A 27,928-nucleotide genomic window follows, 5' to 3' on the forward strand; every position below is an offset into this window, starting at 1 on the left:
GGAGATGGAGTCGGAGGGGGCGGGGTGCAGCAGGAGGGAGCAGAGATGTTTGGAGCTTTTTTTTTAATATAAAATTATTTATTTAAATAAAAATGGCCGCCGTGGAGAGCGGAGAGGAGAGACTGTAAGTGGCTTTTTACATTTATCCTCCCTTACCGTGCCGCCGCTACCGTGGCTCCGACGGCTGAGAGCCATTTCTGTCGTTTGTTTTATCGAAGTGAAAGTGCGTTGATTTTTACCCCGGCCTGTCGCGGCGGAGCGGGGTTAGCAGGAATACGTCACCAACTTACTGCTCAGTCTGTACTTTAGCTGCGGAGCGAAGCTTAGCCTTAGCTTAGCCCGTCCTCCGCGCACTACCGGGCCGCTCCGACTTTACCACAACTCTCCTGGAAGTCAGGCCGGGGAGTTGTCACAAATATCCCAGCCGCGGCTTAGCGGCGACGGTGCACCCCTCCTCCCGCGCTCCGTCTGACAGGCAGGAGCTAACGGTTGCTAGCTGGTTAGCAAACACAGTGTTCTCATGAGAGGAGGGTCCGGCTGTTGACACTGCTCATCACTAACCCGGGTTAACCCCGCTCACCAGTAACCTGGGCTAACCTCCCTCACTGCACTCGCAGCCTCCACCCACCCACCTACCCAAAGCGGGCTGAAACAGATCATTACCCTGTTAGCGGCCAGCTGCCTTAGTGCCGCTGAGCCACATAGACACAGAGTGTCTGCCACTTTTTGTACATGTTTATAACTGCAGAACGGGAGTAGAACCCATCACCCTGTGCGTGCGTGTGTTTGTGTGTCCCAGTTTCTTCAGCAGCTCACTTCCTGTTCCTCACATCCACCTGCAGCTTCAGCAGCACCAACACTCACTGTTGCGTTTGTCTCTCAACAGCATCACTGCCATCATGCACTAAATGTACACACACATTGTACAATGGCAGAATTTATCAAAATCAAAACACATCGGTTTCCTACTCATCCAGGGGTGTGTCTAAAAGTTTGGGGGTTGGGTGCTATGCCCACCCCCCTTGAAGAAAAACCAAAAACATTCACAGGGCAAAACTGAAGCCCAGGAAGAGATGCTACAAGCTGCTGTTCCTCCAATGGCCACTTGAGGCTGTCCAAAAGTGAGGCCATCTCCTTAGGGTCCAGTGTTAAAATGCCAAACTTTACAGCATTCAAAATCATATTTAGACTTTGGTACAAAATACATTGTAGATTATTATGGATAGTATCTCTTGTCATAACAACTCATGAGTAGGGTGATTTTTTTTTTTAGTAACTGTAGGCTTGTTTTAATAGTCAGTTGTACTAATTAGTACAAATTAGTAGGTGTGGCTCCGATGGTAGAGCAGATCAGCTACTGATTGGAAGGTTGGTGGTTCGATCCTTGGCTTCCCCAGTCTGCATGTCAAATATCATTGGACAAGATACTAACCCCAAGTTGCCCTCCGATGTGTTCACTGGAGTGTGAATGGGTGTGAATGTAGATTAGTTTGCACTTGTGTTTAGAAGTGCTTGTATGAGTGGGTGTGAATGGGTGAATGAGGCATGTTGTATACAGCACTTTGAGTACTCCGGGAGAGCATAAAAGTGCTATATAGGAATCAGTCCATTTACTAATTAGCACATATTAGCACTGGGTGATAAATTGTCACTATTTTATCTATATAATAGATAAAAGAATAATATAATAATATAATGGCTCACTAAAGTCACCATGGTACCAGTCAAAAAGCTAACATTTGTGCTTCAAAATAGAGAGTCTATGTGCAAATCAAAACACTCAGCTTGTAAAGATGTCACACTCTGCAGTCGATGTACTTGTGTTTGTGGATAAAAATGTGAATTTCTTTGTCTCTGAAAATAATTTTTCACTACTGTGTTCTCATATGTACTGATTTATATGGAAGTTCATTCCTGCCAGTGGAAACAAAAAGCCAGGCAAAGGTTTAGTTTTTTCATCATTAAGAAATATGTGTAACTAATATGAGGCCTGAGTTTGAATCTGCCTTGAGACAAAACAGGAGAAAGAGAAGGACACACACTAAATAGCGTGTCCTTCTCTTTCCCCTGTTTTCCTCCTGTTTATATATATATATATATATATATATATATGTGTATATATATGTATGTGTGTATATATATATATATATACAGTATATATATATATGTATGTATGTATATATATGTGTATATATATATATATATATATATATATACATACACACAGTGGAACCCTGACTTATGAAATTAATTTGTTCCTGAGGGTCTTTCGTAAGTGGAATATTTTTGTAAGTTGAAGCACCCATCGTGCCTTTTGAGTGAACGATAGGCTATAGGCTAATTACTAACTGCAACAACAATATGTCGTTCAAGTGGAACAGCTAAGTGCAAGTATGAAAGCCAAGGGGGTTGTCACATGATTCGGAAGGCATTCTGGGCATTGTAGGCATTCTGGGCTCAGCCAATCAGAGCCAGCGGATTTCGTTATGCGGGCATTTTGCCATAACACGGGCAGAAATATTGCTGTTAAGTGCCTTTGTAACTTGAATTTTTTGTTGAATGGGGTATTTGTAAGTCGGGGTTCCACTGTATATATATATATATATATATATATATATATATATTAGGGGTGCAACAATACTCTTATCGATATTGAATCGTTCGATACAGTGATTTTGGTTCGGTACGCATGTATCGAACAATACAAATTTTTTTTATTTATTTTATCAACTTTTCTTCTGACGACGCTGTCTGTGTTGAGAGCTCTTTATGTCAAACACTAGCATAGCTATGCTAATGCTATGCTAGGATAACTTTCTAAAACTATTCAGGAAGCTTTTATTTTGAAAATAGCACACATTAATGCATACTTTTAAATTTCCCAAAGTAATTGGAGACACATTTAAAGTAGCCTGGTAAATTTCTGTAATTAACTGGAGACTTTCTTTTTGAACACTTTAATGCTTTATTTCAATATTCCTGTGAGTAACTGGAGTTTTTTATTTTTGAAAAATCACCCTTGGGATTTTTATTGGGAAAATCTGACAAACTTCTGAATAAGTTCTATCTTACTTAGGACTTGGCTGTAGATGTCTGTAGTGAGAATCTGTGGTTGTCTGGCTCTTTCTGCTTACTCTGGTCACATCAGCTGCCTGTTGAACTGTAATTCACCAATCAGGAAACGGGGCTTGAATAGGCTCTAATTGAATCAGCCAATTGCAATATTCAGTTTGAACTCACCAAATGACACCAATCTGACAAAAGCTAGACAATTTGAATCAATTAAAGAATAATTTGCTGAATCAGCATCCACACTAATTAAAATCATTCCCATTAAAACGATATACACATATTATTGGTTCAGTAATTAACAAATGAATTCTATTTCATGCACAGATTGGAAAAGTTCTCATTATGCAAAAACAAACAGATTACATTACTGGACTAATTACTTGTAGTTGTATAATGAGAAATGCCAGTCTGGGAGTATTTCTTACTTGTGCTAATGAAATAATTTACTGACATCCATATATGTGGACCGGCTTTGTAGGATTTTATATTACTGTCATAACAAAAGAACCAGCATGAAAGTAAAGTTCACATTCAAGATAAACTTTAAATAAATCCCAGATCAACAAAGCCTTGAATGTTCACCCACAGTAGCAGAGGAAAAAAGGGTCTTAAATAAAGTATTAAAATATTGAATATGTACTTTGATGAATGAGTCACGGGATAAATACTTGAATCACTACAGTCATGGAATTTTACTGGTTACAGCTCTAGTGCAACCAAAACTATGTGTGTCTTAAGAATTGTGTTCAGTGTTTAGGGATTTAAGTTATTTATTTGACTTACATCTTAAATTTTACAGCTGCAGCTAATGTTTCGAAAGGAGCTCTTAAGGGGGGCCAGTGCCACCCCATGCCCCGTCTCTGGACACACCCCTGGGTCTGAAGGCCCTCCAGGAAATTCTGAGGTTATGCACTTCACTTCCTGCAGTCTGATGTTTTCTGCATCGAATTATGATGAAAAGCACAGATAAATGCTTGACATTACTTCAACTATCAGACATTCTGTGGCATTTTAAAATAATTATTCTCAACTTTTCACATTTATTATGATCCCTGCTGAGTCAACACACGTTTGGATGTTTTTTGTTGTCTTTTGTGTCCAACTGTTTTCAAATGTGAGAGTGAAAATGCAAGAAGGTGATAATTTTGTCTGATTTCAGGCTGCTTTTCTGTTAGCTCTCTATATTTGGTGAGTTCACCATTTCATAGTGCTGTGTGAATGTATAGTGACTCTTTATACAGCCTATATATGCACTTGAAGTATCTCAAAATAACAACCAGTGTAGATGTTCATGGTGTAATTACTACTTTAAGGAAAATACTGCTGTATGATATAGGGCTGGGCCATATTATACCTTTCACGGTAATACCAGTACAATGTCAGGCAATGTTAAAAAAAATGAAATATCACGATAGAATATGGGTAAAACGTGCATGCGCAGTGCCTTTGTTTTCATGCGCACATTGTACAAAAAACATGGCGGCAGCGGAGAATGAGAAGGGCGAAAGCGGATCGTTGAGTGAAACAGATGAACCAGAATTGGTTTGTAACTAGCATGGTGACAAGACGCTGACTCAACAAACAATCGGCGTAGCTTTAAATAGCTGCAGGCCTTATGACAAAAGCAGCAAACACTAGGGGGAACTAACTAATGAACTAAACTAATATAAACAGCTGCTTGTTTAGGTGAAAATAAATTGACTTTTTTTTTTGCACTAATAAAGTTGTGGAGTTGTAAAGTATTTTGTCACGCATCAATTATATTGTCAGTTATATCGTTATCGCAAATTTTCAAATATAGATCCTGATAAATATTTTTGGCCATATTTTCCTGCTCTAGTATGATATAATTTATGACAGAAATACACCTGGATATATATTAATCTAGCTAATGTTGATCTGTCATGTTGTGACAGCATAATTAAAATGACCAGAGCAACTTTCGATACAGGGAGTAAGAGGAGTGAATCAGTGGATAATTTCAGACACAACCTGTGGGTCACTCCACGTCAGTTTACCAGGTGCCTCCCACCTGACCATCTCAGAGATTCCTGAAGAAGTTCCAGTGGAAATATTCATGTCTTAATAGGAGTTATGCAACATTCCCAACCCCTACTGTATTAGTTTTCTCAAAAGCAAAAACAAAAAACTGTTTCATGGCATATTCATAGCATATTTATAGAGACATGTCATGAAATGTTTCTATAAATATGGACTCGGGAGTGGAGCTCAGGTTAACGTAGAAAGATTCGTTATGTGATCTCTGACAGCAGATTTGGAGGCCTGTGGAAACCACAGGTTTGGAGGTAGGGGACTGATTTTAGTTCAGAGCTTCTCATATACAAGGCACATAATGTTCTTTAAATTGCTTCAAATCAGATGAATGTTTTCACAAGTATTAAAGCCTGAAAAGGAAAAAAGCAAAACCAAAAAACTCCAACGTATTTTCATTCAGCTTCAGTATAATTATATTATTATATTGGATTTGATACCAGGTATCACAGCTGAGGAATATTACTCAGCTGTGATACCTGGTATCAAATCCAATGTAACAGTTAAACAAAGAGCAAATTTCTGTTAATATTCAAATTCAGAATTTGCTCCTAATACCATATCATCTCAACAAAATATACTGAAATTAATATATATGTGTGTGTGTGTGTGTGTGTGTGTTTTAGGCCATGTCCACACTGATACGTTTTCATTTGAAAATGCATCTTTTTCTCTCCGTTTTGGCCTGTCGTCCACACCGAGACGGCGTTTTTGGTCAAGGGAAACTGAACTTTTTGAAGACGCTCTCCAAAGTGGATAAATTTGAAAAGCCGTTTTCGCATCGCCGTGTGGACTGCGAAGATGGAGGCTTTCGAAAACGATGACGCATTTTAGTCATATGATGCAGTCATGTGAAGAATTCAACTAAGATGGCGGACGACATTGTAGAGGAGTCATTTTGTTTGCTCCTAATTTTGACAGCTCTATTAAAGGTTAATGTCAGTTTGTACATGCTCCACATAGCTCCAGATAAAACTGGACACTTTTCCTCTGCATTTTGCTGCGACTTTTCAAAGAGTCGGAAAGTAAATAAACGGCATACAGAAGTGATGCAGGTCAATCATCTTACGTTTCACGGATGCGTAGTACAGTAACAGGCTTTTCAGTGTGGATGAAAACAATTGAAAACGATAGTGTGGACATGGAGCATTTTAGACGAAAACGCCGTTTTCAAATTTAATCGGATTAGTGTAAACGTAGCCTTAGTCCCCAGGTTCGTCTCGGGTGCTGGATAGTTGTCTGTGATAAGGGTAATGAATCCGAAAGTATTTGGACCTTTGAGGGTTTGATAACTTTCTTTGCCAATAAAGTTTCCTCAGTAATTTTCTGTTCATTTATTAGAACAACAGTTCATCTCTGAATGTGTCTTTCAACAACCTGAGCATTATAGAGGACATTGTATTTCGGTTGGTGTCGTGTGGTGGATGGTGGTCTTCAAGTTCAGGAACAGACAGCAGGTTCACATTTGGATTCCTGTTTGCTGTTCTGGCTCGATAGACAGCAAACTCAGTGAAATCACACACGCTGAATTAGGGCTGGGTGATACGAGGAAAATCTAATATCATGATATGTTTTTTTGGCTATATCACAATACAATATATATATCGCGATATGTTTAAATAACCTCCAAAACCAAATGTTATTTTTAACTATATAGTGCTTAAAATTGCACTGCTATACTCATTCAAAAGGATCATTCAATATTTTTTCTTCTTTGAATACAAAAAATCTGAATGAATTGAAATGTTTTATTTTAACCATCAGTTGCACACAGAGGTTTTTCCACAATGACAATACTTTGATAGTAAATCTAAAAATGACTGTAAAATATAAAAATAGTAATATAAAAAAATGTGGTGACCTCAAATTACAGAAACAAAAGTCTAGATAGTGACCATAGAAACGACTGACCAAGACCAGGTATCACAGCTGGTTTATTTAATGTTTTCTTTGGTGTGTGGGGGGACGTTGACATTCAGTGTAAAACATCCTTAATTTTGCAGTGGATGACTTTTCAATAAATAAATTTGTGGTGCGGCTATCTTTTGCAGCAATAATTTTAGGGCATGTTTTGCAAATTGATGCATTTTGTTCAACAATCTCCTTGTGAAATCCAAACGAAAGCGCGTCTTGTTCCCTTCCTCATCTGAAAATCCCGCTGTCGCCATTTTTTCCCTATCTGGTAGTATATAAACACGCATGCTCAGTGCAGTGTGGGTAGCAAACTTTCTGGTTGGGAGGGGAGGACGAATGGTGCATTTGCAGCGTGTGGGAGAAAAAAACCTCTGAATTACAGGCAGACAGCTTAATAATTCTATATCAATTTATTCTCGATGTTTACGATAAAGCCATTTTAGCCGTTGTATGTGAAAAAAACTCACGATACGCCGAGTATATTCGATACATCACCCACCCCTACTCTGAATGTCCTTGGAGCTGGCTGATTCTGGTTTCGTATGCCTGTTGAAAAGTCAGTAGGTAGGAGCTGTGTAATACTACTTTAGATTCTTGGAAGAAATACTACCTTTTTTTTAAAATCTGCGCACTGTTGGACAAGGGATGATATTAGTTGTTTGTAAAAAAGGTAAAACACAGGCTGTATAAAACGACTCTAAATTCTAGCAATAAAATAGAACATAATCTAGAGTAATGGACTGATATAGAAAACCTTCGCTTTTGCCATATAGCATCCAGCCGGTTCTTTTTTTAACTCTTGTTATTTTAGCCTATTTGCATTATCTGGACTCAGCATGGTGTCATGTGACGTGTTGACACTCCATTTCCACATACCTCCATACACCTTGCCTCCATTGCCTTTCAAACAGCCTGGTTGCCTCTGGTCCAGATATAGTGCTGTTTTGAAGTGTTGGCATCATGTCAGCATTAACAAACTATTCCCACCAACTGACTGCTGAAGGAACATCCTCGGTCTAGCTGAAGTCGTATGATGGGTAGCTTTTCCCATGCTTTTTCCCTTTTCATTAGGCAGTGGCCTGTCTGCACTGGTGGTTTGCTCTGCGTCAGAAAATGATACGTTTTTAACCGTGTCTGCCTTGTTAACCACCTCCTAGTCAGTCAGGGCTTCCATGCGTCACACTCTCAATAGCCCCATCATCCAGCAACTACTTGATCAGACCTGAAAATACTTTTTTAAATTATTATTTGCTTCAATTAAGCATTAGACCAAAGTTAAAATGGAAATATAAACCAAATTTAAAACTATTTGGTTGATGTCAGTTCAGAATTAACAGTAAAGTAAACTAAAAGCATCTGGCCAATTTTAAGAATGTGTTTATTAATGTTAAAAGGAAAATAGAAACCTCTCAGGCGAACATCAGAGTTACCTTTGTAAGCATTTCTGAGCACTGGCTTTAACCAGCAAGAGCAATTGTTAATTTAGATGCAATTTGTCATTAAACTCACATCTTCCTATTTTCATAGACTAAGAAAAAGATAGTTACCAATGCCTAGTCTCTGCCAGTGTGACACAAAGTGCAATAATTAAGTTAGGTAATGTATTTTACTTTTTTAAACCTAAAAAGACTCTGAAGGGGTTAGTGAAAATATATATAAAAATTATTTATTTATTTATTTTTACCTTTTGTTGTTCAGCTGATATCTGTCTACTTATGTTCACTACAGGCTGACTCATTTATCAGTGTGTAAGTGAGGTTAACCAACATTCATTCCAGCTTCTATCAAAAATACTACAGCCTTATAATAATAATAATAATAATAATGATAATACTCATTTTAATTGTAAGGATCACAGAGTGTTTCACAGTTTGGATAGAAACCAGACATTTGAGAGTTTTCAGCATACAGTTCATATAAACAAATATTCATGTTTTTATACAAGTAATTAAAGTAAAATGTGAGTCTTAGCAACATATATAAAGATAGTAGGGGTAATCCTATATGTAGGCTAGTGCAGTTCAGTGACATGACATAATAACCACTGCAAAAAATATGCAAGACTAAATTTAAAAGACTCAACATCAAATAAATACATTTAAAATGGTCTTTAAGGAGAATAAGGGGATCAGAGTTTAAAACCTAGTGTGATCGCTATTCACCAATCACAGGGTAGAACAGGTTTTTCTGATGACGGTTTAACTTTTTATCAGGTTATTTTTATTTAGTTTTTTATGTTTCTGAGTTTGTAAACAATAACTGTTGGATGGAAGAGGACATCTCGGCTTGGATATCCTCCAGCTAAACTGGAGGACCTAAAATATTGGCCTCCAGGGGTTAAGACAGCAGACTAGCAGATGGATTCCCAGATTTCCCAAAGGGACCAAGAGAACTACTTGGTCCAAAAGCGCTTTTTGTTTTTTGTGTTTACATCGCAGCCTGAAGCCCCATGAAGATCAGACTAATCAGTCAGCTGCTCAGACTTGTCTGTCACATCTGAACTGAGCTTTTGGAGAAACTCTTGCAGCTTCAACACATTAGGATGTGAAATATTAAAGTTCTGATGGTGCTTATAGGTTCTTTGTTGTTGGAAACTAGAAAAGTGTGATTGAGAATTAATGGGAGTTGGATGCTGTGGAGGAGCTATGAGGCAAACGAGGAGATGAGGAAGGCCAAACAGGAGGGTTATTGATGTGAAAGAAGACATGCAGGTGGTTGGCGAGACAAAGGAAGAAGCAGAGAAAAGGAAGTGGTAGAATGACAGGAAGACCAAAAAAGATTAGTTTTAAGATCTCATCATGGTCTTCATGGTATCCATTCATTTATAGTTTTCTTCTGCTGTTATTTTCTTCCTGTACCTCCCCCACCTTCTCTCATTACCCAGCAAATACTTTAACACAATCTCCTAACAGTTTGTGACATACTTTTGACTTCTATTGATTTGTGGGGTCTAATATGTACTGATTTATGTCCGTGGTTGTTGAATCTCGGCTATTACAGTTTGTGCTGCTTTGAGAATAGGACTAAGCATTTGAGCACTGAAACAGTACCAAAACAAAGGTTTCATCAAAGTGTTTTTTCAACCTCTCTAGACGTTCTAAAAAAGAAAAGTTGCCATTATAAACACTGTGCATTTTATATCCTTATATCAAATAAAAATATCAAACGTTTGACCTCTTGCTCTTATCTTACTGAGGTGACTGTTAGCTACTTACGCAGTAACCGATTTTAAAATGCTGACATTGTGATAGCCTGCACATGTTAAGTTCACCATGCAGCAACTGAGTCAGAATTTTCACATGTTGGCTTGACAACCTTTAATGTAAAGTTGTTTACATGAAAAAAATAACAGGTGTCGATAATACTGGTCTGTGTATGAGAGGTCACTGTGTGGCTTTAGTAACCAAATTAGTTGTCGGTCAAGTGTAGTGTTAAAAATAGACACATGCCTTTAACTTCTTTATTGCAGTGTCGTGACTATCACAACTGTTCAACCTATGGTTTTTGACCAGGGAGACACTGTTGCTGTTTGTCTTTAGTGTTCATGTTTCTGTTGTTCATCTTTCTTCCCCTGAAGGGAGGGACTGTGCAATAGGTTCCATTTGTCTGTCTGTTTGTCTGTTAGCAATCTAGCACCCAGTTTTCAAGATATCATTTTCAAATTTTGTGTGACAGTAGATATCAATAACAGCTCGAGCTGATTTTATTTTGGTGTGCCTCAGGTCAAGGCCTGGGTAAAAACTTTATTTTACCCTCAATCTTTTTATGGATTGTCTTCAAACTTCACAACAGTATACTAGCCATTGGGGAACATGAGTACCTAGTACCTTGGCTAAGTATTTGACCCAGGTCAAAGTTTACCTTGGAAAAAAAATTAAAGAAACCATATCGAGTAATATATCATATGAAAGGGGATAGAAAGAGCTGTACAACACCCTCCTTTCTACTTGCCTTCACCTGGTAGTTTCACCTGTTTTTTGCTCAATTTTATTGTATTCCACACACTGAGGTTGACATCCCCTTTGTCAGATTGTTTCTTTCTTCCTCATGCTCCTCTTTGTGGATTTTTGTTGGACTTTTACTCACTTGACTTTCAGTATTTTGGGATTTTCTTGGCTTGGCCTTTTTGGATGGTGTTCTGTTGTTTACCCACCTGTGCTTCCTGTGCTTTGTTCCTCTCTCCAGCAAATCCTTACCATATTTTTTCAGACCATAAGGCGCACCGGATTATAAAGCGCATTAAGTGAAACAAAACATTAAGATAAGTCAAACTTGACTGAACTCATTCTTCTTGCTTCCTCTACTTCCGTACCATTGATTCATTAATGTTGAATTCTCTTGCAGCTGCTTTATTCCCATGTTGTTGCAGTATATTAATGACTAACCTCCTATTGTGGATGGATTATCTCAGTTTATAGCGTTTATAGCATCCTGCCTTGGGATTGCATTTGTTCCTAACCATCGAGAACCCTCACGTTAACTTTTATTAAGTGGGAAAAAGTTAGTTTTTGTCCTCCAGCTTCACTGTTTATATTATGCTAACATAGCTGTGTCGCTATATCCCACGTCATTATACGTCATTATTGCACGTCATTTTATCCCAGCTAGCCCAACTTCAGTAAACCTACAAACGTCACTGCTGTTTAGTTTTCTGTCTTCATTTATGCTGAAAGTGATAGCAGAGCTGAACGTCTTAATTCTTTCAGAAATCTCTCAGTCAGAACATGCTATATCATGTTTAGCTGGAAACTAGCGAGCTAACTTCCTGCTAACTTCCAACTCTGTTAAATTTAATAAATTCTGTTTTCACGGATGCCTGGATGTTAAACTTAATTGTTACACCTGGTAAAGCAGCAACGCTGATCATTTTATTAAAGATGAAAGAATTTAGACAGTTTTTAACTCTCAGTGACGATGCAGTGTTCGTTTGACTTTGGGACCTGAACAGACGGAGTTTTTGGACCCAGATTACTCCGCAAGGCTCCTGACTACCTGCTCCAACAATCCATCAAGCGGTACGACTTCATAGCTTAGCAAAGTGGTACTAAAACATTTTTTGACAGATTTTTGAGCGCCGTGTACCACATAAAGTCGATTGGAGGTCAGTAAGCACAACCAGAATTCATATATAAGGCGGACCGGATTATCAGGCGCACTGTGGATTTTTAAGAAAATTAAAGGATTTTAAGTGCGCCTTATAGTGCGGAAAATACGGTATATATATTTTACATCCGTCTCCTCATAAGTTAATACATGAATGTATAGACTTTGTGAACTATAAGTTTGGCTGTGCTGCAGATAATGGATCAGATAAGCTTTTACATAAATGTGATTGAAATCTGAATGTCTAATGCACCCAAACACAACACCCAGATACTTTAATAGTTTATTTATATATAAATCTGTTTTTATAACATGCAGGTTTTATTTTATAGCCAGCAAAGACAAAGTAGTTGGTGTTACACAGATTTATCTCGTTCCAGCAATTAACATTCAGAAACAGAACAATTGCACCCATCTGTACACATCTGTTAGGTTAAAGCAGAAGAGAAGGAGAATATGAAAAAGAGGAAGTGCTCGTGAATGCAGCCAATTTCAGACAAGAATTTTCTATTACAGATTTCAATGTCTCAAAACCACCTCAGAGCTTTTGTTTTCATGTATTCAGAAGCAATGTTTATTAATTTTATGAACTGAAGTTTTTAAATGACTGATTTAAAGTTTAAGAAAACACAGGCATTCTGTTGGGTCTGACATTTTCAGTCTCAATGTGACATTTAACTGGAAATGTGAAGTAAACACCGGTCTGGCTCGTCTTTAGCACTCATGCTGCTGAAATAATCATTTAACACATAAATATTAATGAGGAATTCTGATTAGTCTTTTAATCAGAAGAGAGCTATCTGTCCTCTGCTGTCAGTTCCACCAGTGACTCTGATTTTGGTCTCTTCTGGTTTCTGTCAGAGTTTATTTAGTAAGGTTAATCTTGTTCCAGCTGTCAGACTTATGATGAGAAACAGCCTCTGCTCCCCATTAGAAAAACAGGAAATTCAACATCGCTTTGCACCAAATAAAGATGGTCGGTCAAAGCAAGATAAAAACCATCACAGTTTTATATAACTTTAAAAACTAATTTGGTGTACTGAGGGAATTAAAAACTGATTAATCTGCACTAAAAATGTGTGCTGCAGCTGATCCAAAGCTTTCTTAGATAAAGTAGTTGTATTCAGCTGAGCAAAGGACACAAACTACATCGTAACTTGTTAAGTTCAAGAAGTATCAGGGGGAAATGGACCGCTCATGCTTATCTAATCTAACATTAGATGTGTATCTCTTTTTGTTACAAAGCTGCTGCAGTGGGTAAAAAACACCACAGTGACCTACAGTTACTTAAAGACGAACCATAGCGTGAGTTGAAGACTTCCTGTTGGTGCGTTCAGGGGTAGTCAGTCACTGTAACTCACCACTTCCTGCTATTGCTTCACAATCCTGTCTTTAAGTGATGACGTGATGAATCCTGCTTCCGGGCCCAAACCACTCTGTGTTTAATAAGGCTGTTGTGTTTTTAACAGGTTTTAATGCTTTGCATTTTGTTCTATTTAATCTACAAGCCCCTAAAAACAGTCAGTGATCACTGTCGGCCTCTCTTGCTTTCTATTATCCTTATTATTTTAAAGCTCAGTTTTTAACACACCTCAGTTTTGTGCAAGATGTAACTACAGCCCAGCCCATGCAGCAGTGTATTAATAACTAACCTCGCATTGTGGATGGATTATCTCAGTTGTTCTTCTGACTGAAGTTTGGTCCGTTTATAGCATCCTGCCATGCGATTACGATAACAAATTTCCCACGTGTGGGACTAATACAGGTTATTTTAATTGCATTTGTCCCTAACCATCAGGAACCCTCACGTTAACTTTAATCAAGTGGGAAAAAGTTAGTTTTCGTCCTCCAGCTTCACTGTTTATATTATGCTAAGATAGCTGTGTTGCTAGTGATCATGTAGCACGTCATTTTATCCCAGCTAGCCCAACTTCAGTAACTCTACAAACATCACTGCTGTTTAGTTTTCTGTCTTCATTTATGTCGGAAGTGATAGCAGAGCTGTACGTCTTAATTTGTTTCAGAAATCCCTCAGTCACCACATGCTGTATTGTTTTTAGATGGAAACTAGCGAGCTTACTCCCTGCTAACTTCTAACTCTGTTAAATTTTATAAAAAAAATTTTCAAGGATGCCTGGATGTTAAACTTAATTGTCACACCTGGTAGAGCAGCCACACTGATCATTTTATTACAGGTGAACATATTTAGACACTTTTTCGACTCTCAGTGATGCCGCAGTGTTCGTTTGGCTTTGAGACCTGCAGCGTAGTTTGGGACCAGGCGCGGCTAATGACGTCCAACTTAAAGACCGGATAAGAGCACCAGGCTGCTTGAGCTGATAACCTCACTATGAGGTCCACAAACAAAGGCAGGGAGTTTTACCATCCATCCATCCCCCAAAAAAAGGTCTGTACCCCATTTAGCTCCACTGTTAACGTGGGCTTTATTTCTGGAAAGGTCCGAAATCCGATATTGATCCAATCAATCACATGCATGGTTTATAGTGTAATATCCCAACATTCACTACATACAGTTGCAGGAAAAAGTTTGTAAATCCTTTGGAATTTGCTTTATTCTGCATAAATACAGAATAAGTCTTAAAAGTAATAAAAATGTTATAATGTATAATGTTGGGTGCCCACTTTTTCCTTTTCAGTGATTGATGGAAGTAGCCACCATGACATGTGTCACTGATGTTGGACTCTATATTAACATTTAGGCGATCGCATGCTAGCAATTGTAATCTACAAACACCAGTCAGATTTAGCAAACAGACAAAGGATTATGGAGAGGGAGTCACAGCGTCTCGCCAGCTTTAGCTTTAGCAAATAGAAGACCAAATCACCAGTAGCCAAATAAAGGCATTAGAGAGCATTTGTAGCTGTCTGCGAGATAAGTGCTGCACAGGGACGTCTACAAAGTGCTACACAATCAGAACTAGGAGTAAAGGGTCAGGCAAGGTACTATATAAGTAAGATTTCACAAACCGTACATAAAAGATGGACGTAGTCACCTTGTTACCCATTGGTTTCAGGTTCTTCATTTAAAGGCATTAAATGAAGCGTTAGCATTTTGGCAGCTATAGTGTGTGTATAGCAAGTAGTGACAATATTTGGATTAGCGGGTGCTGCTGGTAAAGATGTCCACTGAAGCCAAAGCTTTTTAACATTAGAGTGTATGAAGATTGTCTCACTTTTAGAATCAGCCTCAATTGGCCGTTAGAGGAAGTGGAGGTTTTGGCACTTCATTTTTAGCCTCAGTGATTGTTGCTTGGTTTCCTCGCTACAGGCCTTCGCACAACATTTATTTTGGACATTGTTAAACCATTATCTTTAGTCTTCATTGAACATTATTAGGTGGAATGATTTGTGAGTTTTAGGGTGTCGTGTTGTATCTTGACCCATTTTCTTTTAAGGAACAGTCTGTGGACGGATGCCCTGACATACATAATTTGCTGGAATTAATCAGAATTCATTCCTAGATCAATCACCACAACCCATCCTCCATGGATGTGGCAAACACAGTTAGGTTTAGTTTCTTATGCTGGAATTTAGTGTTTCCCTTTCACTACAAATAACACTTCTCAGTGTTATTTGTCTCAGATATCAGGTCTGAAGGATCTTTTGAGTTAAATGTTCTGCAAACATTTGATGGGAGTGAAGTAGGGCTGCCACGATTAGTTGACTAGTCACGATTACGTCGACTATTAAAATTGTCAACGACTAATTTAATAGTCGATGCGTCGTTTGAAGCTTTGTAAGATTTCCAAAGACGCAGGAATAAATAGTAGGATTTAAGAGTGTAATAATGGACGGAAACAGAAGAACAGCACTGCATGTCCAGGGATGCCAGCTGCCGTTAAACGCCAAAGAAGAAGAAGTAGTGTCCGGTTTCATAGCTGTGTCCAAATTTAGCGGCCGCATCCTTTGGAGGCTGCATTTGTAGGTCAATTACGTTACAAGGACGTGGCACGCCTGTCCAAATTCGAAGACTCCCTCAAACGCAGCCAAAAGATGCATTCTTTAATTCCCCAGATTTGAAGGATGGGTCGGGTGTATCCATCGTGGCCCAACCTATCCCAAAATTCATAGCGCGGCCAAGTCAATTCCAGTTTCCAACAATGGCGGCAGCTACTTAGTTTTAATATTATTCTTATTATTCTTTCTGGGTCACAAAATAAACGTTTAACATATTTTCGGGTGAGAATGTAGCTGTGTAAACTTCAAATATCTGCTCAGTTTATCAAGACATCACATATTTGCAAAAGTGCTCCAACATTTTCGGAGACGTCTGTTACCCACTAGCTCGATAGCTAGCACGGGTTCAAGGCTCACTAGAGCCACTGAGAACATTGAACTGACAGATGCGTGCTGGTGCAATAAGCTGTAAGTTTTACGTCCAATGGACGCATGATCTGATTAGTCGACTAATTGCAAAAATAATTGGTGACTAGTCGACTATCAAAATAATGGTTTGTGGCAGCCCTAGAGTGAAACTAAAGGAAGCCTAACGTGTTCTTACTGATTCAGTCAAACACTGATCTGAAAGTGTTCTATGTGGATGAACTCATATTTATGAAGTTATTTGGATTCTTGCAGCTAACAGGTTGTGGTCATAATGTCAACAGCATGATTATCTCTCTTTTTTGTGCAGGGAGGAGGGGCAAGAAGGTGATGAAGGACCTATTGAACCCCAGCCTCCAAGGAAGGAAAAAGACAGGTCGAAGACCAAGAAACCCCGCAGGGAACATCGTCATGCTGAGCGGGGGACGGAGACCATGGCCTCAGCTTCAACCTCAACAGCACAGCAGCCACAGACAGGGTTGGAGCAACAGACCCAGGTAAAGACTGCATTAGAAGTTAGTAGAAACAGTGGAATCATGGAGGGACAAATTTCATCACCTGCTGAACAGCATGACACATTTTGCTCAGGATGAAGGACAAGTTTTTGCTCACCTTTTCCTTGCAGATGTCAGAGCCAGTGGCCGGTCCCTCAGAGCCAGGGTCAGAGTCTGCAGGTGGTAGCGAGTCTGCTTCCAGGCAGCGGCGCTCCATCATTCGGGACCGAGGGCCGCTGTATGATGACCCATCTCTGCCCGAAGGCTGGACCCGCAAACTGAAACAGAGAAAGTCTGGACGCTCTGCTGGGAAGTTTGATGTCTACCTAATCAAGTAAGCCATGCCCTGAGCCACCCTGACAGTGTGCTCGTTTTCCAGGATGTAGAGGAGTAAAACCCCCAAATGAACGTTTGTGATGCTTTTTTTTTTTTTGCTTTTTTTTTTTTTTTTTTGCTGTTTAGCTCGGAGGGGAAAGCGTTTCGTTCCAAGGTGGAGCTTATTGCCTACTTCCAAAAGGTCGGTGACACAACAACCGACCCTAATGATTTTGACTTTACTGTTACTGGGCGTGGGAGCCCCTCCCGCCGTGAGAAGCGCCCACCCAAGAAACCAAAGGTGGTGAAACCATCGGGGCGTGGTCGTGGGAGGCCCAAAGGTACTAAAAGATGTGTTTCTAGAAGTTATACTGAAAAGCTGTTCCTGAGTATTTCTATTTGAGTATTTTTTCTGTAATTGTGTATCTATTTGTGTTTTTGTAGGCAGTGGGAAGATGAGGCAGGCTACAGAAGGAGTGGCAATGAAACGTGTGGTTGAGAAAACTCCGGGCAAACTGCTGGTCAAGATGCCCTTCGGCAAAGCAGAGACCTCCACTGGTACCACAACCACCACCTCAAAGGTATGGTTGCTCTGTCGTTTAGTCATTCGTACATTTTCGAGAAGCACAGTGTTGAGATTGTCGCAGTAAGCTGAATAACTCAAACATGCATTTCCTAAGCAACTTTCCTCATTTCTTCTGTCCAGGAAAGCTAACAGAAATATGCTTTAAGAAGAAAATATGCAACTCTCCAAAACTGATGTCCACACGTATAAACATAATCATTTAAAGATATTTTGATTAAAATGATCACACCTCTACACCATAATGTCATCCAATGAATCACCACTTTGTTGAGGTTGATTGACTGATTGACTTGTGTTTTTCAGTAACCTTCAAAGCAGCTCTTGAGAGTCAAACTGGTCCCCCTTTGACCTACAGGTGTAATGTAAAGAGCATCCGATATCAGGCAAGACAGGAAAGACTGAAGACCCAACTCCCAACCAGCAACATTGGGTCATGCTGTCCTGCCATTCTGGCTCACTACCTTAGTTGGAGGCATCCTGTAATTTTTACCCCTCAGCTGTGAAAGGCTGATGGGTACTGCCTAGGGCTGCCACAAACGATTATTTTGATAGTCGACTAGTCACCGATTATTTTTGCGATTAACATTTTTAAGTTATCTAAGTGACTTATATATCATGTTTAACCTGAGTAGCGAAAGACAGCAGTGGGTTTGAAAACGATTTGCCGGGAGTCCGGTGTTCTCACGGGCTCTAGTGAGCCTTGCCCCCGGCTAGCTATCGAGCTAGTGGGTAACAGACGTCTCCGAAAACGTCGGAGCCTTGTACATGCAGTGCTGCCATCTTCTGTTTCAGTCCGTTATTACACTTTTAAATCCTACTACTTATTCCTGCGTCTTTTGTGATCTTACAATGCTTCAAACGATGCGTCGACAATTTTGATAGTCGACGTAATCGTGACTAGTCGACTAATCGTGGCAGCCCTAGTACTGCCGTCATTTTGCCGGGCGGGTGGGCGGCATGGACACCAAAGTTTGTGAGTGTGATAACTCGAGAACAAGGCAACATAGGATTTTGAAATTGATACCATAGCTGCATGTACATTGGACAAGTTTGAATTTCAGTGATCTTGACTTGAAGATCAAGTTTTCTTAAAATCTTGTGAGTTCAATAATTCCAGACGGAAGTAATCTAGGATTTTCAAATTGAGACCATAGGTGTATCTACTTGGAATCTGAGGGGTAGTGCTGGTGGCAGCTTGTATTTTTTTTCTTCTTTTTGTGTGTGACAGCAAAGAAAGGCAACCCAAGGTTTTACCTTGATCAACTTTAGCCTGCAAATAACTATTTAGAGATTTTTAAATCATTTTACAGGAAATGACAGACTGTAAATCCTCATTTGTAGCAAAGTTAGAGACATGGCTAAGGATCCTGTGTGTGTCTCCAGTTCCATCTTTACAAAGACCTTCTGAATATCCCAGTGAAAAGAATGGGAAGGGAATTCATGGAAGACTTTGTTTCCCTTCGTAGAGTTGTGTCCTGAAGATGGGCAAAACAGCTAGCATACACTGAAATAAGGTCTTAAGCAATTGATCAACACAAGAGATCCACAAATCATCTGGAAGGTAGAAAAGACTTTCACTAGGAGTTTAAAATAAACAACTTATCTTGACTGGCTGTAGTCCTGCCAAGAATGTCTTGAGAGTGGGTACTGGGGACTTGGCTGTGCACCAGTGTTTATGATTTTCATGGTTCGAAACTTAAGGCTCTACCTGGAGAAGATCCTCACAAACAGAGGTAAATGACGAGTAAAAGTAGATAGACTGTAGAATGTGGTTGCAGTAAGTACGGTTAGTATTTTCATCCATCTATTATCTGCTGTTTATTTGGACCTGGATCTTGGTGGAAGCAGTCTAAACAGATATGCCTAGATCTCTCTCTCCTCAGCCAGCTCTTCAAGGGGGACACCAAGGTGTTCCAAAGCTAGCTGATTGACATGATCTCTCCAGCATGTTTATTGCCTACCCTGGAGTCCCTACTATTTGGATATTTCCAAAACAACTCACCTAGGAGGCATCCAGGAAGCAGTCTAGTCAGTGCTTTAAAATCTTAAATATGTTTTTATAATTCCAGCAACAATGCTAATGCAGGTTTTTCCTGTTGATCTGGCAATTCCCCTGCAGGTGGTGTCTCCTGCCTTGGTGACCAAGTCCCGCCCTGGCAGAAAGAGGAAATCAGAACAAGAACTTCCACCTCCACCACAAACTGCCCCCAAGAAACGGGGCAGGAAACCAGCGTCAGCCTCCACAGCAGCATCAGTCGCCACAGCATCCACCTCCGCTGCATCAGCGTCTGGTAGCTCAACAGCAGGAAGTTACGCTGCAGCTGCCATCTTGGCTGCTGAGGCCAAACGGAGAGCAGCTAAGGAGTCTTCCACCAAACCTGTTGTCCAGGAAACAGCTCTGCCAATCAAAAAACGTAAAACGAGAGAGACAGTGGAGGAAAGGGAGAGTGTGCAGACTCCAATGGCTACAACAACAGAGACTGGAAAGTCAACAGCGGCCGAGGAGGAGAGCAGTACAATGGCAGGAGGTCCAAGCTCAGAGCCTGAGCCCGCCCCCTCTGAGCAGAGCCAGTCACAATCACAGAAGCAGCCTTCTGCTTCAGATGACAGCCAACCACATGGACACAAGACACATAAAGGGCGGAAGCACAAGGACAAATCAGGAGAGGCAACAGGTGATGGTGTAACCAAAGGGGAAGAAGTAGGTGAAGATGTAAGCGATAAGGGAGGAGAGGGGGGATCGGGTGGAAGGGGTAGCAGTAGCAGCAGTAGCACTAGTCTGTCAAAAAGCCACAAAAGGAAGGAGCGAACACCTCACAAGCACCACCATCACCACCACCACCATCATCAGCATCGCCACCAACAGTCCACTGTCTCAACATTGGATGAACCTTCTCCTCCTCCTCCTCCACCCTCTGGACACCCAGCACCTTCTAGCCAGTCCAAGCCAGACATTGAGCCTCAGACTGTGCCTCAGCTCACCTCCCAACAGTCGCAGCACACCCAGCAAGCTCTTCCCAGACCGCAGTCCAAGTCTGCACCACAGTCCCTGCCCGAACCTCGACATCCTACCCTGCAACCACGCTACCAGCCCCAGTTTCCCCATGAGTCTCAAGCCCAGAGTCGTTACCCAGCACCCCAGTCCTCTCCTACCCGACACGGCCTGACACAACCACGGCCCCAACAGCCCCCATCCCAAACCCACAGTCAGCCTCAGGCTGCCAACCAGAAAGCTTCCTCACAACCTGTTCATTCCTCAACCCAGCACCGAACCCAGCTTCAGAGTCAGCATACGCAACCTCAGTCACATCCTCCTCAGTGCCCCTCCATCCTGCACATCCATCCGCACCAAACAAGGCATCCACATCCACAAACCACATCCCCCACAGCACCCCAACCTCAAACCCAGTCAAGGCACCCATCTCAACTCCAAACCCAGCTCAAACAGCAATCTCAGCCCCAGCCCCGACAGTCACTTCAGCCTCAAATTCAATCCCAGGCCAGGACCCCAACTCAAGCTCAGAGTCAGTCCCAATCCAGGCCTCCAGCCCAACCTCAGTCTCAGTTGCAGCCCAGAACCTCGGGCCAAACGCAGCCTCAAACCCAATCCAGAACCCCAGTCCAGTTGCAACCCCAACCTCTGTCCAGGACTCCAGCCCAATCACAATCAGCACCACAGTCCAGGACTCCTGCCCAAACGCAGTCAACACCCCAATCCAGGACCCCATCCCAAATGCCGTCGACACTCCACGCTAGGACCCCAGCCCAAACTCATCCTCAACCTCAGTCCAGGACCCTAGCCCAAATGCAGCCTCAATCCCAGCCCAGACCTCAAACCCAAATGCAGCCACAAGCCCAGTCTAGAACTTCAGCCCAACCTCAACCTCACCTGCAACCCAGACACCAAGTGCAACCACAGACAAGGCCCCCAACGCAACATCAACTCCAGACTCAATACAGACCACAATCCAGTCAATCTCTCTCCCAGCCTAGGCCGCCCCAGTCCCAACCCCAGTCCCAAGCACAACCACACTTTCAGCGGATCCAACCACAGCTGCGCTCCCAGCCACACTCTCAGCTTACCAGGCCACACGTGCAGCACCTGTCATCCAGCCGACCATCTTCCAGCCTAACCAGGACCAACCTCGTCCCTGCTCAGCAAAACCAGAGCGAACAGCCACAAGACCTGAGCACCACAAGGACTGGCAGAGGGAGCCTGATCCCGAGCCGAGACGTCAGCGTGGAAGGGGTTAGGACAGAGGGGAGAGGGGAGCCAGCCATGCCATCCGAAAGCAGAGAGGTTTTAGGAGGAGACAGAGGATCAAACAGCACCTCGAGGCCTCCCAGCTCCATGCCTCCTGGACCTCCTGGAGTATCTGGGGCTGGTCACGTGCCTGGGGCAGATGGTAGGGCTAGGCTCCGGGCAGAGCCAGAGGCAGCAGGTGAGGGTAGGGAGCTCAGAGACATCGTCCCGCAATCTGCTGTTCCCTGTCCCAGCCGAGAAGAAACCGTAGAGTCACGGACTGCTGTCAGCGAAAGAGTCAGCTGATTGGTTGGACTGCTGAACCTGCCGTCTACCAATAGCCTGACGGACTGAATCAGCACCAGGCAGAAGAGGAGTATGACTGGGATGTCCTTGTAATGGTTTTTACACCGTTTACAGATAGAAGGAAAGCGTCACACAGAGCTGGAAGGACTGTCGCAGCTTGTTCTCTGTTTGATTCTGTCTGGAGACTCTGTAAAGTTCTGGATTAGAGAACCAACCTGGCGCTGAGGGACACCTCGAGTGGAAAATGGATAGTATCTTTTTTTCTAGGAAAAACAAATGAAAAGGAAAAACCGATAAAAAGTGTGTGTGTATATATAATCAAAAGGCAGCTGTTGTGTCCCGCTAGTCTCCGTGGGGAGGGGGGGGGGGAGTAGTTTGGAACTAAAAACCAACGCTTAACAACACATTACTCTGAACGAAACGTTGCTTCCGGAATATAACCTGTTTTTTTTATTTAGTATTTTGATAGTTTATTGTTTTGTCTCTGTTATACAGCTTTAAAGTCTGATATTATTGACTGACAGTCCCCTACTCATCGCTGTGCTGCTGACTGACAGTCCCTGACTTTTAACCTGCTCTTAACTCCTCCTGTTGACTGACTGTCCCTTACTGAAACTAGTCCTCGACTGAAAGCCTCAGAGATGATGTGAGGCGGCGGTTTGCACCTTAAACTGGTTTCTCGGAAATCTCATCATTTATTTTCGTCCCCATTTTCCATTAAGCTAACAATAAACGGAGAGGGGGCACTAATGTTTTCCATCCATTTTCAGAATGCCTCCTACAAGTAGTGAATCTAATCTGTGAGTATTTATACCCAATTCGTGACTGTACTCGGCCATGATTTTGAGTCATTCTGAATACCGTCTAAAATGTCTGAACAGTGTGAGGAGTTCTTGATTCCTCTTAGCAGAGTCAGTTGCTTGGCGAAAAAAAAAAGCCTCCTCATTGGTTTTTGTAAGTATGTCCAACAGAGCAAGTTGTTCTTCCAGGATGAATCTGTTTTCCGTAGTCTTTTGTTTCCAAAGGAAGCACTTTTAATGTCAAACCAAACCCACTTTCACAGTAGCTTTATTTTAGTTTTTAGTCTTAATGAAAGAGTGGGAAATTACTTATTTTTATCGTGTCTTCATGTTGAATATCTGGAACAGTTTGCACTCCTCCAGTTTGTACAATCAACCGCCTGCATGTCGCTCGGAGACCCTGCAGGCCTTCAACCGGAGCGCACCTACGCAGAGGTCAACCCTGCCAGGTTTTACTGTCGTCGACAGTAGTAAAACCTGGACTGAGGTGTGGTTCAGTTTCACGTGGGTTTAGTTGTGCCGAGGATGGGCAGAGCTGTTCATTGAGCTAAAATCTTGCAGAGTGATTCAGAGGGCGCTTAGGGGGACTTGAACCTAGTGAAGTTAGGTCCAGGATGACCTCTGGTCGTTTGATTTGCAAAACAGAAGCAAAGAGAAAAAATGTGGTACAAATAAGAGCCGCATTTATTTAACTTATATTTCCAGAGGTACTCTATATTTATTCCTTTATTTCTTTTCCTAACACTCTTGTGCTGCCAGTCTTGTTATCAGTAGACGGCTATGTTTCCAAATGCTGAGCGCATGTCACATCAGAGCTACTCTACTTAACGGTTTCCAACTTACAGAAATGTTGGAAAAAATGGGAAACTCAGCTTTACCGAAAGCTCAGACAGATCTGACTAAGCCCTAATAAGGAGATATGATAGCAAAATCAAACACTAGGCAGCCTGCTGATAAAAGTGTTGAACAAATATATATTTCTAACTCTCCAACAGTAGTAAAACAACCTCATTCTGAGTTATCAATGTCCCTGAAAAGCAGCTACTCTATGTTTTTATCAAACAGCTGCTGGGCTGTCTGAGCTTCTCTGGAGAAATTTAAACTTTGAGTTCTGCTGCTGTTTATTGAGTCTGCAGTAAGGATCATACTCAGACATCTGATGATATGAACACTCACAATCCGTAAACATGAACAAGGTTTAGGCTCAGATAAACTTCTTTCAAGGAAGTAAAATGTTGCTTCAGACTGCTGGTTTTCTGCAAAGATAAGACAGATTAGTCCGCTGACATGGCAGCAGCTGTGAAAAAAGTCATGACAAGGTTACATCCCTGCTGCGTTCACATCTCAGTTTCAGTTCAGTTCCGTTTTATTTATGTAGCACCACTTAAGGCACTTTATATTGTAAGGCAGACGTTACGAAGAGAACCTCAACGTTTTGACGATCCCTTCAAATGAGCAGCTGTGGAAGAAGAAAAACTAAATTTTAATAGGAAGAGACCTCCAGCAGAAACCAGGCTCAGGGAGGGACAGCTGTGATTGGTTGGGGGTCAAGGTGAAAGAGAAGAACAGCTTTATCAAAAAGTTTTCCATCACTGTGCAGGATGAAGCCTGCATTACTGGCGCGCACACAGATTCTGGCAGCAAAAAATACATTATTTCCTCTGTTTATGATGTTGCTTGAACACTACTCTGATGCCCCCATTGAACCAGGCATCAGTGTTGTTTAAACAAACCGTTACCGACAGTTTCACCTTAAACAAAGCGTGCTGATTTTTACATGCAGCACAGATAACTGTCAGATGACTAAGAATGATTGGCTGCATTCCCTCAGGGGTTGGCCAACCACAAATGTTAAGCAATCTGAGCCTCACTCCAGAGTTTCTTAACTTTCAGAACGTACTACACCATGAGCAAAGACTTTTTAAGTTCTCTGGAACCTAATTTAGACCCTGGAGTCTTTTTGAAGGATCCTAGCAGTATAGAAAAAAGTCAAATTTTCCATCCTTACTTTCTACTGTCACAACTGAACCAGGCGCCTCGTTTTCCAAGCACAGACTGCATAAAAGAAGGACGGTGCTGCCTGAAAAGTGGAACCATTATGAAAGTGCCTTAAATCTGTGTTCTTACTAATGGCCAGAACTCCAAGTCCTAATGTTTAGAGGCCAGTGAGAAGGTGACCCTACTTCTCACTTCATTGATGTCCTCAGTAAGCACTTTCCTGATGAGGTTATGCTCTCAGTTGCAACTTTGAAGTTTTCCTCAACATACCATGATGGTGTAAATTGCTTTCCCTCTCATATAAATAAATAGTATGAAGGGAACACTTTAGCTTGTGGCTACCGTATCACTGACCAGCCACGAGTCTACCACCCACCTTCCTGGACCCTCTGCCATGGTTCAGGGTTGGTGAATTGATCCCAGGCCTCGTATCTCTGGGAAAAACACTGTAATCCAGAGTTGGTTTTGATGGCAGGCAAGCACCTTGTAGATGAGTATGTGAATGTGTGAATGACAAGCAGATTGTAAGCCGTTTTCTAGACCCGCTAAGGTTGAAAGGCGCCAAATAAGTGCACATAAGCTTCTTCCGAATCTGGACTCTTCTGGCACCACAATGCCAAACCCAAGGCTTCGCAGACCGGCACTGACTATGATCTCTTCTTTTGTACAGTCTGTGTTTACTGGAGGCATTCAAAACATCAGACTTGATCTGATCGGGACCTGACTATTGATTTAGCATTAGCAGCTGAGGAGCAGCACAAACGCTTCCATTTTTCTCTTAACTCTGAAGTTTAAGTCTCCTCCTCGCCTTAAAACATAACCAAATGATCAAGGTTAATAATGAGCATGTTTGGATCCATTCAGAGACCTTTGGGTATTGGACATGTTGATAAAAAAGCCTCACAGATGTAAAATTCCAACTCATTACAAAGAACAAAGCAATCTGAATGCAAAACTTAAAAAAGGCCAGGGGGACTAGGAAGAAGCTAGTTCATTTTTAAGTGTGCAGCTCTGAATTGTGACATGAAAATATAATAGGAAAAGTACAGCAGCAAAATAAGCAACAAAAACTTTAAAATCAGGACATAAAAGGAGACAAAATTATATTAAAAACAACAACAGTAATAAGAGAGGCTTGAATGAAAAGAAAAATATAGAACTGCATTTTTTTTTTTGGCAGGTTGTTGCCTTCACTGCGTTTCAGTAAGTTTAGCTGCTAACGTTTGCTCACCTATGTTTGCTTCTCTTTCTTTTTAGCCCTGGAGGTTGCCGCTTGTTTGAAGCCTCCGTACTCTTTGTTTAAAGGTACTTGAAGAAAATTACTGTTTAGTTAATTTTTGAATGTTTCCAAAGTCTTTTATACTTGGATGAAGAGATACCAACTGAAGTAAAGAACAGGTGGTATTTTTGAGTAATGTCACAAGATTGTGCAGCAATGTAGCGTTTTTTTTTTCTGTAAGTACGCAAGTTATTGAAACATATTTGCTTTACACAGGTGGCCTAGAAAAGGGCAAAGCATCCTTAAAAAAAAGGAGCAGCTAAAAAGAATTGAATGTTAAAACGCATAAATAAGCTACTCCTTCATTCACAGCAGTTATCTCTGCCTGTTTTACCTTCCTGACACAACCCCAAAGGGATTTGTGTCTCTTCCTCGAATCAAACCAAGGATCTTTTGCTTAGAAGATCAATGTGTAAACAAATATACTATGGTTGTGAAAGCATCTCACCGGTAAGACGCTGCCTGCCTGGTGATGAAAGGTTTCATAACATTTTTAAACGGTAACTCCAAAAAGAACCGTTAACCCTATTTTGGATTTCATGAGGTTATATTTAAAAATTCAATATAAATTTTATTAGACTAGAAGAAGTTAAACAGAAAAGCATCTTAGAGCACACTCACTGTCAAAACACTGCCCCCTGGTGGTGCAAGCCTGAGTTAAATTATGCAAAGGGTAACTACAAACAGTACCTTTAAAGTGGAATCGAGGTGTTAACCCATTAACAGGATGGTGTGCGTCGTTATTGGTTCTAAAAATACATTTATTCATGAAAATATAAATAAAACAAGCTGAAGGGAACAGAAAACAAACTTATGTGAACTAAAAGAGTAATTAAAACCGTGAGAATTATAAAGTATCTTCGTTTTTTTAGATCATCCTGAAACATCCCGTCAGGAAGCCCAATTTCTCTCATAACCCTTTCTCTTTGGGAATCTGAATGTCTTCGTCCTGGACAAAATAAACGTGCCTCGCTCTGTAAAGTCCTCGCGCTGTGACGAAGCCTCTGCGTAGGTGGCGCCGCCCAGTCTGCCCAGAGCAGCGAACCCGTTTGCTTCACGCTGCTGCAGAAAACAAACGTCCCGCTGTAATCGGACTCACTCCACAGGACTCGACCCGGCACAAACTACAGTAACCAGCCACCATATTGCATGTTCCAGAGTTTAGTGCCTATAATATTGTGCGTCTTGCCAGAAGCCACCATGTCAGCCAAGCCATGTTGTGTTTCTAGATTAGTAGTGATGTGTGTGGTGACTTCATAGTTGCTAATATTGAGGATGAATATTCTGCTTTTATTCTGGTTGGAATTCAGTGGAAACTCCAATACACTGTCGCTGTAGACAAACTAGTTTTTACCTGTTTTCTTATTTTTCTTTCTAACTAAAAGCGTTTGTTGTCCCCTGATCTGTGTCGTCTCTTTGACT

The 27,928-nt window shown here is 41.3% G+C and overlaps 1 protein-coding gene across 1 annotated transcript; it reads left to right on the top strand.

The window, feature by feature from the left end:
- On the top strand, positions 1–27,927 carry mecp2 (methyl CpG binding protein 2). Its single transcript, XM_006803713.2, has 6 exons — positions 1–124; positions 16,796–16,982; positions 17,111–17,313; positions 17,442–17,635; positions 17,739–17,875; positions 20,000–27,927. The coding sequence occupies exons 1-6, from the start codon at positions 93–95 to the stop codon at positions 22,427–22,429; spliced, it is 3,183 nt and encodes a 1,060-aa protein (XP_006803776.2). The 5' UTR covers positions 1–92; the 3' UTR covers positions 22,430–27,927.
- Position 27,928: the final 1 nt, after the last annotated feature.

This window comes from Neolamprologus brichardi, chromosome 20, assembly GCF_056152115.1.
Source record: "Neolamprologus brichardi isolate AB-2024 chromosome 20, ASM5615211v1, whole genome shotgun sequence".
Taxonomy (NCBI): Eukaryota; Metazoa; Chordata; class Actinopteri; order Cichliformes; family Cichlidae; genus Neolamprologus; species Neolamprologus brichardi.

Bases quoted from the DNA above. Each gene is read 5' to 3' on its own strand.
- mecp2 (XM_006803713.2), top strand. From the start codon at position 93: ATGGCCGCCGTGGAGAGCGGAGAGGAGAGACT. The intron at 16,983-17,110 runs GTAAAGACTGCA...TTTTCCTTGCAG, and splicing joins GGTTGGAGCAACAGACCCAG to ATGTCAGAGCCAGTGGCCGG. The intron at 17,636-17,738 runs GTACTAAAAGAT...GTGTTTTTGTAG, and splicing joins TGGTCGTGGGAGGCCCAAAG to GCAGTGGGAAGATGAGGCAG.